Source organism: Panthera tigris, chromosome D4, assembly GCF_018350195.1.
Source record: "Panthera tigris isolate Pti1 chromosome D4, P.tigris_Pti1_mat1.1, whole genome shotgun sequence".
In the NCBI taxonomy this organism is placed as follows: Eukaryota; Metazoa; Chordata; class Mammalia; order Carnivora; family Felidae; genus Panthera; species Panthera tigris.
This window is the reverse complement of record NC_056672.1, coordinates 55,099,062-55,111,563: the sequence shown is the minus strand read 5'-3', so window position 1 is coordinate 55,111,563 and position 12,502 is coordinate 55,099,062. Positions and strand designations below refer to the sequence as shown.

Genomic DNA, 12,502 nt, shown 5'->3' with positions numbered 1-12,502 from the left:
CTGAAGTCGGACGCTTAAACGACTGAGCCACCCAGGCGGCCCAGAGTGATTGATTAGACTGGAATGGAAGGAAAGGAAACACTACCAGGAGGCCACATGACGGGAGTTTTTCTTTTAGAGCATAGGACAGACTTAAGAAGAGCTTTAGGCTGAGAACTTGCAATAGCAGATGTGAAAGGCTGATGGAAGGAAATAAAGGAGAGTTCAAAATGAAAGAAAAGAATAGGCAGATTTCTCTGAGTTTGCCTAAAGGGAGCAAAAAGTTGAGAAAATTATGCCTGATGATCTCCCCTTTCTCTGAATAGGAGGCAAGGAGGTCCACTGAGACTGAGGTAGATGAATGGCAGGAAGATCTGAACAAGACTGGAAAAGATTTGGGAGTACTCTTAGATGAAAATGGGAAGGACAGCTGACCAAGGTCATATAAGGGGAAAATAGGCAGTATGGAAAGTCAACTGAAGTTGGAGAAATCACTAAACAAAAATATTTACTGAGAACCTACTATGTGCCAGGCATTGTTTAAACACTACGGATATACAGTGAACAAAACAGACAAAACTTTTCTGCTCTTAGGAAGTTATTATCTAGTAGGGGAATATGATAAACAATGAAAAAGAAGTAGCATCATCAAACAGTGGGAAGTGCTTTGGAGAAAAATAAACCAGTAAGGGATGGGGAATGCTAGTAGTGGGGGGAATATTATGGATCTAAACAGGATGATCAGGAAGACTTCCCTGAGAAGGTGAGAGAATCTTCCACAGCACCAAATCTGTACTACTGTATGATTTCCTGGAACAGCATCCTGTTATCCAGATGGAGCAGAAAAGGTAGACTGCAGCATCAATCCAGGGTGGGGATTCTGCCAAATGCCTTCTCAGAAGGATAATACTTCAAAAGTACAATAAGGCCCAGCCTGAAGAGGGAATAAAGAAGGATAGATGGCTGACAATACAGTTAGTGGGTGTAAGAGACTGAGAGAACCAGAAGGACAGGAGGTTATGGTCAGAAAGTAGTAGCGGGTGTAGAAGTATAATGAAGGCAAAGGTCACTGTGGTTGAGAAGATCAAAGAATATGAGGATGGTATAATCCATATGATCACTATAGTCACCCAGACAAACAGCAGGATTTATAGTAAATCAGTAGTTCTCCAATCAGAGTTACCAGGAGGCTTGTTAAAAAATAAGATTGCTGGGCCCTATTCCTAGAACTTCTGTTTGGTAAGTCTGAGGTGAGGCACAGGAATATGCTTTTCTAACAAGCTCCCTGGCGTTGCTGAGGACTGCTGCTCTGCAACACTTTGAGAACCATTGGGCAAGAGGAAAGATATAGGCTGGAGGCATTAATAAATGAGGGCTGGGGCTGGGAGATTTGGAGGCTAATACATGACAACAATAAAGAGACAGGAAGGTGATGTAGCCAAAAGGTGATATAGCATTAAGTTCAAAGGAGCAGGGATTTTGATACAAAGGTAGAAAAATAATGGTTCACAAATGACACTGAGGGAGGAGCACACTCCTCTCATCTTCCAGAAACTAAGGCAAGTGGGATAAGGAAATACAGCAGGCACTGAAAGGCCGTAAGGAAACGTGGTGAACTTACAGAAGGCCACAGATTAATTAGGAGCCGGAGGAGAAACTTACTAAGGATACAGGGGATCTTGCTACCACAGAATGAGGGCTACAGACAGCCTGGAAGAATAGAAGCAGTGCTAGTTTCTCTCAGTACAGAATGCGAGTTAGCAAAGACCACTTGTAAGCAGCCATAGAGACTTTAATCCTTTCTTTCCATTCCAATCAAGTTTTTATATCCACCACTCCACCAAAACTGCTCTTATCAAGACCAATAACTCTCAGTGCCAAATCCACCAGTCAATATGCAGTTGTCATCTTTCTGGACCCATCAGTAGCATTTGGCACAACTGATCACTCCCTCCTTGAATTTCATTTTTAGTTTGGCATTTAAAACATGGTTCACTTCCTAGTTCAATTGCTACTTATTCTCTGTCTCCTTTGCTGGGTCCTTACCTTCCAACCTTTAAACACTGAGTTACAGGAAGGCTCCATCCTCAAACTTTTCTTCTCTAACTACACTCACATTTTAGGTGACCTCCTTTAGTCTGTTAGAGGACTCCATGCTGAAAGTTCCCAAGTTTACATCTCCAGTCCAGATCTCTGCTCGAATTCTTAACTCCCTACTTAACCAAATTATCTATCTTTCCTGAACGAGGAGTGGACAAAACATATCCAAACTTTTCCAACAAGAAAGACCAAGAAAACTTTTCCAACAAGAAGACTAAGACTAAAAGGAGACTAAGGAGACATGATGACTAAATGCAATGTGGTATCCTGGACTGGATCCTGGAACAAAATAAGGATGTTAGTGGAAAAAAATGGTGAAATCCAAATAAAGTCTACAGTTTAGTTTATACTACTGTACCAGTGTTAATTTCCTAGTTTTGACAAAGGACCAGAGTTGGTTATGTAAGATATTAACATTAGACAAAGCTGTGAAAGATATATGGGTATTCTCTGTACTATTTTGCAACTTTTCTATAAATCTAAAATTATCTCAAACTAAAAAGTTTTGAAAACAAACAACACCCTTTCCTCTCCCAGGCTCATACTCCAGTACATGGCAATTCTATTCGTTTTCGTGTTTTTTTTTTTTTTAAGATTTTATTTTTAAGTAATCTCTATACCAAAGGTGGGGCTAAAGCCTACAACCCAGAGATCAAGAGTGACTTACTCCACTGAATGAGCCAGTCAGGTGCCCTGGCAATTCTATTCTTTTATGTGATTCAGACACAAAAGTGTTGGCTTCATCTTTGACTCCTCTCATTCTCCTGGAGCAAACATCTAGTCTCTCTGCAAATCCTGTCAGTTTTATCTTCCAAATACATCCAAAGTCTAACACTCTTACCTTTACCAACACTACCACCCTAGTCCAAGTCTCCATCATCAACTACGTCAATTGCTCCAACAACTCCTAACTTATCCCCTTGCTTCCTTACAGACAATTCTCCACACAGCTGCTAGGAAGATCATGTCATACCTTTTCCCAAAACCTTCCAGCTGCTTCTGATCTTCTTAATCAGAACCACATCCAAGGGCCTCACATGATCCAGCCCCTGTGATTTCTCTGACCTCCTCTGCTGCCTGCTTCTCTGTTGTTCACACCCTAATCTAAACTTGCTTCTTCCTCTGCTGGGTACACTTTTCAGAAAGCCACATGGTGTACTTGTCTCATCAAACAGACCAACATATCTAAACTAGCGCCCCCCCCGCCCTTACTCTGTCCTCTTAAACTGCTTTATATTTCTTTTTTAGCACTTACCCACAACCGACATACTAAATATTGGTTTAAGTGCTCTCTGCCTGCCTTCCCTACCAGAATGTAAATCTCACTAGTAGTGTATTCCCAGTACCTAGAACAGTGCTTGGTACATAGTATTTATTCTATAAATATGAATAAAGTGTTCTCAAGAATATGTGGGGATGTGAGGCCAAGAGAGATTTGTTAGGCAAAACGCTAAGATGGCCTCTAAGATTCCCACATGCATACAGGTGTGCATGCCCTATATAATCTCCTCCCCTTGAGTCTCAGTGGGCCTGATATAATCAGGTGAACACTTTAAAAAGAGTCTAGGGATCAGAGAAAGAAGTCAGAGAGATCTGAAGAATCTCTAGCAGATGTTTTCCTATAGACCTCGAAGAAGATAAGTGCCATGTTGTGTAGAGGGCAATGTGGTAGGGAATTGCAGGTGACCTCTAAGAGCTGAGAGTGACCCTCAGCCAATAGTCAGCGAGAATAGGGGACCTCACCCTACAACCATAAAGAACTAAATTCTACCAAACCAGTGAGCATGAAAAACCCCATGCCTCAGATGAGGTTTCTCCCTGGCCAAATTTTAGACCTGTGAGGCTCTGAGTAGAGAACTAGGCTAACAGATACACAAACTCCCGACCCAAAGAAACTGTGACATAATAAATTTGTGTTATCTCAAGCCACTACATTTTTGTGATAATTTGTTATGAAGCAAAAGGAAACTATTAACCAGCCTTAAGAATTCAAAGGCAACTCTAGTATAATGCTACCTTTGTTCATAACACAAGTTGAGGTCCCAAGAGGAAGGACTGCCTAGGGGAGCAAAAGAGAACTAGAAGTACTATAAGCCAGGGTAAAAACAGTCCTGGGTAGGTGGTGATTTCATGTGTTGGGCTGGGCTACGTACATTAAACTGGAGGGAGACCAGATGGTAAAGGTCCACAAGGACAGCTACAAGAACGAAACTGTTTAGCCTGTACGAAATATATACACACTCAAGGCAAAATGAGAGGTGTCTTCAAATACTGCAAAAAAGCTGATTTGCAATGAGGAGGTGGGAAACTGGTGAGAGAGACTAGTTGCTGTGTTGCTTCAGAGGACAGAACCTGAACCAGGGGATAGAGTATTTACTGGAAAGAAGTTTTTAGTTCAAAATAAAGAAGAACCTTCCAACAGAGTGGAATACCTATTATGTTCTAAGAGCTATGTTAAGCAATAGGGATATAAAAAACAGTCTTTGCTTTCAGGAAGCTTACAGATTAGTGGTGGGCATCGACATATAAACAATGATGGCTTCCAGTGCTAACTGCTATAACGGAAACGTGTACGTTTAAGGGGGAAGACATCATAGGGCTATTGAAGATTAATGCCATCTGTGGAAGTAAGAAAGGTTTCCTGGACATGTGGCTAAACTAGCTATTAAAAAATGAGTAAGAGGAGTGCTGGGTGGCTTAGTCAGTTGAGCATCCGACTCTTGATTTCAGCTCAGGTCATGATCCCAGGGTCGTGGGATCAAGCACTGTGTCAGGCTTTGCACTGAGCATGAAGCCTGCTTGGGAGTCTCTCTTCCCCTCCTTTTGCACCCCCCTCCCTAATGTGTGCACTCTCTCACTCTCAAAAAAATAAATATTTTTTAAAAGAGCAATTTAAAAAGAGTAAGGATTCATTAGTGAATCAAATGGCAGACATTCTAGAAGAAGAGAGCCATATATACAACAGCAGGGAAAGATGAAACAACATAGAGTACAGAGAATACAATGTGGTGGGGGGGGGCTGATGCAGCATAAGGTGGGGTGGCTGGGTAAGGAAGAAGCCAGAATCTGCATGTGGTGAAAACAAGTGAACAGAAATAAACAGGGGAGTGACACAGTTCAACATGTATTTTAGAAAGATCATTCTCTGATGCTGGTGTAAGAGATGGACTGAAAGAGAGAAAATGAAGATGGCAAGAATGGTTAGGACATTTTGCAGATGAGCAGACAAGAGACGATGCAGGCTGGAATAAGGAAAGGCAGTGGAGATGTTACCATCCCTTACCTGTGCTTTTATATTAAAAAAAAAATCTTGTAACCAAACATCTATAAGACCCACATCTGCATTCTAAAAATCCCTTACTAGAATTCTTTGTTGAGAAAAAAAGTTCCGTATTTGTATTTGCTTATAATATAGAAAAACTAAGTAAGTGGTTACTTACTGGGGAGGGGAGCAAGTGGTGGTAAGACCCAGGCAGGCAGATGATGAACAAAGAAAGAGATGTTTCATTTCATACCTTTTTTTTTTTTTTTAAGTTTATTTTGAGAGTGTGGGGGACAGGGGCAGAGAGAGAGATGGGGGTAGAGAGAGAATCCCAAACAGGCTCTGCACTGTTAGTTTGGAGTCCAACGCAAGGCTCAAACTCACAAACCGAGATCATGACCTGAGCCGAAATCAAGAGTCAGACACTTTGACTGAGCTACCCAGGCATCCCTCACTGTATACCTTTTAATATTTTCTAGCTCCTAAATTGCATGAATTTATTATCTATCAAAACAAAACAAGACAAAACATTTCCACTACCTAGGTAGATTTACCTGTGTGCGTTTCCACATTCTTTAGCAAGTGGTTCTGTTTGCCTCGGGGGAAAGATGCTACTTGAGGATCCTGCCTCCTTACAGCGCATTTCTCTGGGTCAATCCTTCTGGAAGACTTGTTGACAACTGCCAAATTCCCATCGTCACAGGCAGATTTTGCTGGCCTTTCATTAAGATTATCCTTTGGAATGGGTGCCATGTTGTTTCTGGGTCCGGCATTTGTATGTCGTTGGCCCTCTTGTTTTAGTGGATTCCTACCTGGTCGTGGCCTAGCCCCCTCCACTTCCCAGGGAGGCCTTTTCTGTGGGTATCTTCTTTGCTCACTGCGTCTGGCCCCATACCCATCCAATACTCCTTTCCTGAAGGATGTGTCCAAAGAGTCAGAGTGGATAACCCCCACAGGTTTGGTATTTTCAGGTCCAGTATCCTCAGATTTTGTAGTCATTCTGTTACCCCACTCACATTTGAGTTTTCCCTTGACTTTTGGTCCTCTACCATAGCTGTATATAAATTGGGCTGCTTTTTTGGGTTTTGCTCCTCTGGGATCTGCACCGACAATTTCCTTCTCACTCTCAGAAGGGCTGTGCTCTCTGGGGTTTGTCCCACTCTCTGGCCTGGCCACATTTTCTAAGCTAGCTGCATCTGAGGACTGGTCAGTGAGATTCTGTACTTTCTTGACCTTGATATGTTGCTTTTCACTCCTCAATTTCTGCCAAGGTTGATTCTGAAGGCCATGGCTCTTGAGTAATTTGTTAGAAGTAGAGGACTGGAAAGAAGTTTGTTGACTCTTAGGTTTGCTTCCCAAAAGATAACTGTGCTGATGAATACCAGAGATGTCATCATAAGAGACTTGCCTGGAAAGGTGACAAGGAGGTGGTGAACTGTAATTTCTTCTACCAATCCTATTAGAATCTAGTCTCCTTTGACTCCCACAATTTAGACCAGAATTTTTTCTCTCCTGAGGAATGAACTCAGCAGCATCCGTATTGAATTTAAAAGTACCTAGGACATAAAAAAATAGACACGCCAGTAAAGAAATTAATTGTCACCCATGAAACCCAGAAGTCCCTAGGCCATATCTAAAAGTTATTTTCCTAAGGACTATATAAAACAGGCCCTTATTAAGGCCTACTTTTCCTGTGACTGTGATAGGTTCAAGGTGCTTGTGGAAGACTGACCATTCCATGACCAGTAGCTTCACCAATAGCCACTGTTAAGAATTGCTAAGTAAACGGGGCACGTGGGTGGCTCAGTCAGTTAAGCCTCTGACTTTGGCTCAAGTCATGATCTCGCGGTTCGTGGGTTTGAGCCCCAAGTTGGGCTCTGTGCTGACAGCCTGGAGCCTGCTTTGGATTCTGTGTCTCCCTCTCTCTCTGCCCCTTCCCTGCTCATGCTCTCTTTCTCTCTCAAAAAATAAGTAAACATTAAAAAAAAAAAAAAAAAAAAAAAAGAACTGCTAAGTAAAACCGCTCATCTGAGTGATCAGGCATTATTATTATTATTATTTTTTGAGAGAGAGGGAAAGAGCAAGAGAGAGAGAGAGCAGGAACAAGCAGGGGAGAGGCAGAGGGAGAGAGAGAATCTTAAGCAGATCCCACAGACATGGGGTTCGATCTCACAACTGTGAGATCATGACTGAAATCAAAAGTCAGATGCTTAACTGAATGAGCCACCCAGGCATCCCTAGTATTATTATTTTTATTGTTATTATTATTATTTTTAATGTAAGTTCTCTGCTTTATGTGGAGCTTGAACTCACAACCCCAAGATCAAGAGTTGCATGCTGAGCCAACTGAGCCAGTCAGGCACCCCGATAGGCATGATTTATACCTGCATTTGTTTTATAAAAAATTTCAGGTCAGCATACAGTTCAGGGGTGAGAATCAAACAGCAGGTTCCATGTGGTCTTTCAAAACTCTAAGACAGCATTGTATAATATCAAGCAAACAGGCTTTGGAGTCAGCCAAAATCAGTTTGAAGTACGGTCCTCCAGATGATGGTATGAGCTTAGGGATACTGCTTTTAGCCTTCATTTCCTCACCCATGACGAAAGATGACAATACTATTTCAAAGAGTAATTGTGAAATTTAATCAAAATTTCATATTGATAGTACTTAACACAGTGAGTACATTAGTTCCCATCTGTTCCCTCCAGGAATGTATTTTAGGTTTTCCATACATAACCTTTATGATATGGTCCAGAATCTGAGTCTCAAAAATTAAGCATATGCCTCTTCAACCCACTCATTTTTTCCCCTCAAGATGCTTCTTTGTCCCTGAAGCCCAAAGACTAAATGATTTGCCTAAAGATACAAAACTAGTTAGTAGAAAAGCCAGAATGAGGGGCGCCTGGGTGGCTTAGTTGGTTGAGCATCCAACATCAGCTCAGGTCATGATCTCACGGTTTGTGGGTTTGAGCCCAGCATTGGGCTCTGTGCTGACTGCTCAGAGCCTGGAGCCTGCTTCATATTCTGTGTCTCCCTCTCTCTCTGCCCCTCCCCTGCTCACACTCTGTCTCTCTCTCAAAAATAAACATTAAAAAAAATTAAAAAGCCAAAATGATGTGTAGCTTATAGATCATACAGCTGACCCTTGAACAACACAGCTTTGAACTACAGAAGTCCACTTATACATGAATTGTTTACAGTACAGTACTGTAGATGTATTTTCTCTTCCTCATTTTTTTCATAACATTTTCTTTACTTTATTGCAAGAGTATGTAAGTATATAATACATATATCATGTAAAATCTGTGTTAATCAAATGTTTATGTCATTGGTAAGGTTTCTGGTCAACAGTAGGCTGATAGTAGTTAAGTTTCCGGGGAGTCATAAGTTATATGTGGATTTTCCACTGCGCAGGGGGGTTGCCATCCCTAACCCCCACATAGTTCAAGAGTCAACTGTACTATGAATCAACAAAGCCTGGAAGACATGGGTTTATGTACTTGCCCATCACTTATGTCTGTATGCAAGTAACTTAATCCTAATTTTTTTTATAAGGAATGAGACACTAATAATCCCTACATCCAAGAGTTGCTATGAAGAATAAAGCAAGTTAGTAACATACATACAGTGATTAAAATAGTGCTTTATTGTTGCTGTTAGGGCTACCGACTATCTAAAATACACAGACCTTGGGGCGCCTGGGTGGCTCAGTCGGTTGAGCGGCCGACTTCGGCTCAGGTCATGATCTCACGGTCCGTGAGTTCAAGCCCCGCGTCAGGCTCTGTGCTGACAACTCAGAGCCTGGAGCCTGTTTTGGATTCTGTGTCTCCCTCTCTCTGACCCTCCCCCGTTCATGCTCTGTCTCTCTCTGTCTCAAAAATAAATAAACGTTAAAAAAAAAAATTAAAAAAAAAAAACACAGACCTGACCACAAATGGGTACAGTACTGAGCCTGTGGGTTTCAGGTTTAATAATAAACCCTAACATTTATTAGGTAATTAACATGCGCCAGGCACTATTCTAAGCACTTTGTATCTGTTGACTCATTTAATTCTTACATTTCTGATGAGAAAACTGAGACTGAAAAAGTTACTTGTCAAAGACCACAGATGTGTTCCAAAGCAGACTCAAGATTCCACCCCTGGCTATATGGCCCTAGAGACCACACTCTTACACTACACTGTCAGAGTTTGGGCAGTGGATACCATAGAATCACATACTCAAGAACTGAATGAGATCATAAAGGTCATAGCGTAACCTTTCACTCAATCCAGGATTTGTCCTGATGGCTTTCACACAGGCAATTCTGGGGGTGGGGTGGAAGGCCTTACAAAACAAAAAGGGGATTAGACAAATTCATAAGGTGGTGAAGGAGATGTTTCACAAACATAAGAGAAAACATAAAGGTAAGAATGGGAAGATTAGACCAAATGGGTGTTGTATAGTCCTCTCCTTCTTGAAGAAACAAAGTGGGAGAGGGGCAAAAGAAGCCAGTAAAGTTGTGCAGAATAGCTTGGTAAAGGATGGGAGGAAGGTGTTCCATGTTAAGCTGTAAGGAGTTGATGCAACTACAGAGTCTAGATAGGGCAGCACCTATTCATATACAGTATGTGTTCCATGAGACATGAGGTAGTAGGTAATGTCCTCAGAGAGACCCTTAAGAGACAGGAGGAAGGGGAAAAGGGCACATGAATCAGTAAACTGCACCCAAGACACAAAGAACTGAGACACTACCCCTTTTTTTTCTTAGTATTTTAAGTAGCTAGAAGTTACTTGGTAAAGAGGATACAAGTGGTACCCTACATTCAAGATAACATAGCAGAATAGTTAAGTGTCCAGCAGATGAGTGGAGAAGAGTAAGGGGAAATCCAATAGATTATGAAGTCCAGAAACAAAACAGACATTGGAGAGTCTGCCCATGGCAGAAATATATCCCTGAACTGCTCTGCTATTTGAGGACAGAAGTGGGCAAGAGAACTAAACACTGAGTGGAGATGGGGGTGTGGGCTAGAGATGATGCTAAAATAAGAACATGGGATAGTTCTTTGGACTAGGGGACTTTGCCACAGTAGATGGGGAGGAGGTTGTAACCTGGGGCACAATACAGGAGGCCAAAACGGTAACTCACAACAAATCCCACACATTCTGGCCTCAAACACTGACAGGTGTAGAAATGGGCCAGAAGTGAGCCTGAGGATGGGAAGATCAATGGATTCAGTTGAGGATCTGGGGGGAAAAAAACGTGTGGGAGAATGACAAAACACCAGCCTAAGAAGGTTCCTATCCCCTAAGATGACTCAATACCTAAATCAGGACTAGGGTTTGGAAAACACAATTTTTTTTTTTTTTTTTTTTTTTACCGAGACCCACAGTAACAAGTACATTTTACCTGCCACCCAGTACACAAATACATATATATTCTTCCTAGTGCCCCAACATTGGTTAAGTGGCAGTGACTCACTCAAATCAGCGAGTCTTGAACTAAGACTACAAACCACATGCTGCAAATTGCTGTCCTGTTTTTCATTAAGAGTGGGTCCTGAAATCAAACCATTGTAGTGGGTGTGACAGGTATTTTTTCAAATGAAACAGAAAATAGAGCGTACTGCAGACAGCAAGGAAAAACATTACTTTCTGAAACTTTTGGTTCGCTTTTGTATTTACACGTGTGCACTGAGTCGCGATGTAAAGTTTGGACAACAAAGACCTAAAGTACACCTTGAAGGAAATGGAAATGGATGTTACATTTACAGCCAAATGAGGGTGTTTTACACACAGAGCTAACTCCAGGAGAAGCGAGCTAACAATTACGGAACAGGTACAGTACAGGGCGGGAGCCTTCACAGGAATTAACATATTCACTCCCAACTGATAGATGAGGAAACGGAGACTCAGTCACATTGCGAGTCTGTAGCAGTCTGAGATTGGAAACCACTGATGTCCGGGTCGAGCCCGCTCCGCTGCCCCAGGAAGCGCCAACCCGCTACGCATGGAGAGCCCGCCATCGTCACTGGCGGTGACTGGGCCGCCGCCCGCCTTCTGGAGATCAGGGCGGCCTCTGCCCCAGTAGGGCCGGGCTGAAGGCGGGACGCCCACATCGATTCGCTTGGCGCTGGGACAAACCCGCTCTCCCTGGAGACCCAGCTGCGGGGACTTCACAGACCAGTGGTGAACGGGCGAGGTCTCGATACCCACGACGCGCGTGGCTTGGCCCTTCCGAGCCACTATCCCCAGCCCTAGTACGCGCCACTCTCGCGATATGAATGGCCGGGCCCCTAGGACTCGTCACTGACCCAATTTCCGCTCCCTGAGAGGGGCCCAGTCCCGCGCGGGCCGGGACAGTACCTGAGACAGGAGGCGCCTCCGCCATCCCGTGCCGCAACACCTAAAGCGAGCCCTGCAACCTAGAGAGGGCTGTCACCCGGTCACGTGCCCTCGACTTCCGGCGCCGCAAGTCTAGTCGCCTCTGCGCGCGCGGTGGACAGCCACGGAGGTTGCGCTGCCTGAGTGAACTGTGCGGTACGTCGGTGACGTCAGACACAAGCGCCAGGCGCAGGCCTACAGTCCTGGCTGTAGGTAGTAAAGCTCGCGCCGGGTGTGGGAGCGTGCAGGAATTTGCGTAGTCATTGTTTTTCTTTTTGAGATTCGCGGTGCTCTCTTGCTACCATGCTCTGTTGCCCTGGCACCCAACCAACTTCACATGGCCTGCTGGAGTCAACTCAAACGTCACCTTCTTACCTAGAGTAGTTCAGGTTTGAAGTTAAAAAACAAAACCCTGCTAAGTAGTCGCAAGGGAATGTGGGGGAAAATAACGTGCAAAACAAACGATAACAAGGCTAATATACAGAGAACTCTTACAAAGAAGTTAGATAACTTCTAAGCCAAAAAGCGATATAAAAACCATGTGTTAGAAATGGTAAAGGACTTGAACCGGCAGATGACAATAAAACAAATACAGATGGATACTGAACATAAAGGGGAAAGTATGGAGGCGCTGATAATTTGTAAAGTAACAGCATTAAAAAAATTTTTTTTAATGTTTATTTTTGAGAGACAGACAGGGAGGGGTAGAGAGAGAGACAGACAGAATCTGAAGCAGGCTTCAGGCTCTGAGCTATCAGCACAGAGCCAGTTGTGGGGCTCAAAACTCATGACCTGAG

At 43.1% G+C, this 12,502-nt stretch overlaps 1 protein-coding gene across 3 annotated transcripts in view; it reads right to left on the bottom strand.

Annotated features, from left to right (window-relative positions):
- NFX1 (nuclear transcription factor, X-box binding 1) overlaps positions 1-11,782 on the bottom strand; it is a 73,441-nt gene extending 61,659 nt beyond the window's left edge. For all 3 annotated transcript variants that reach the window (XM_007076577.3, XM_042963424.1, XM_007076578.3), the window contains exons 1-2: positions 11,688-11,782; positions 5,896-6,897 (exon numbers count right to left, since the gene is read on the bottom strand). In XM_007076577.3, the coding sequence (XP_007076639.1) occupies positions 5,896-6,897; positions 11,688-11,712 (1,027 nt within the window). In that variant the 5' untranslated portion in view covers positions 11,713-11,782. The remainder of the gene's footprint in view (positions 1-5,895; positions 6,898-11,687) is intronic.
- Between the last annotated feature and the right edge of the window lie 720 nt (positions 11,783-12,502).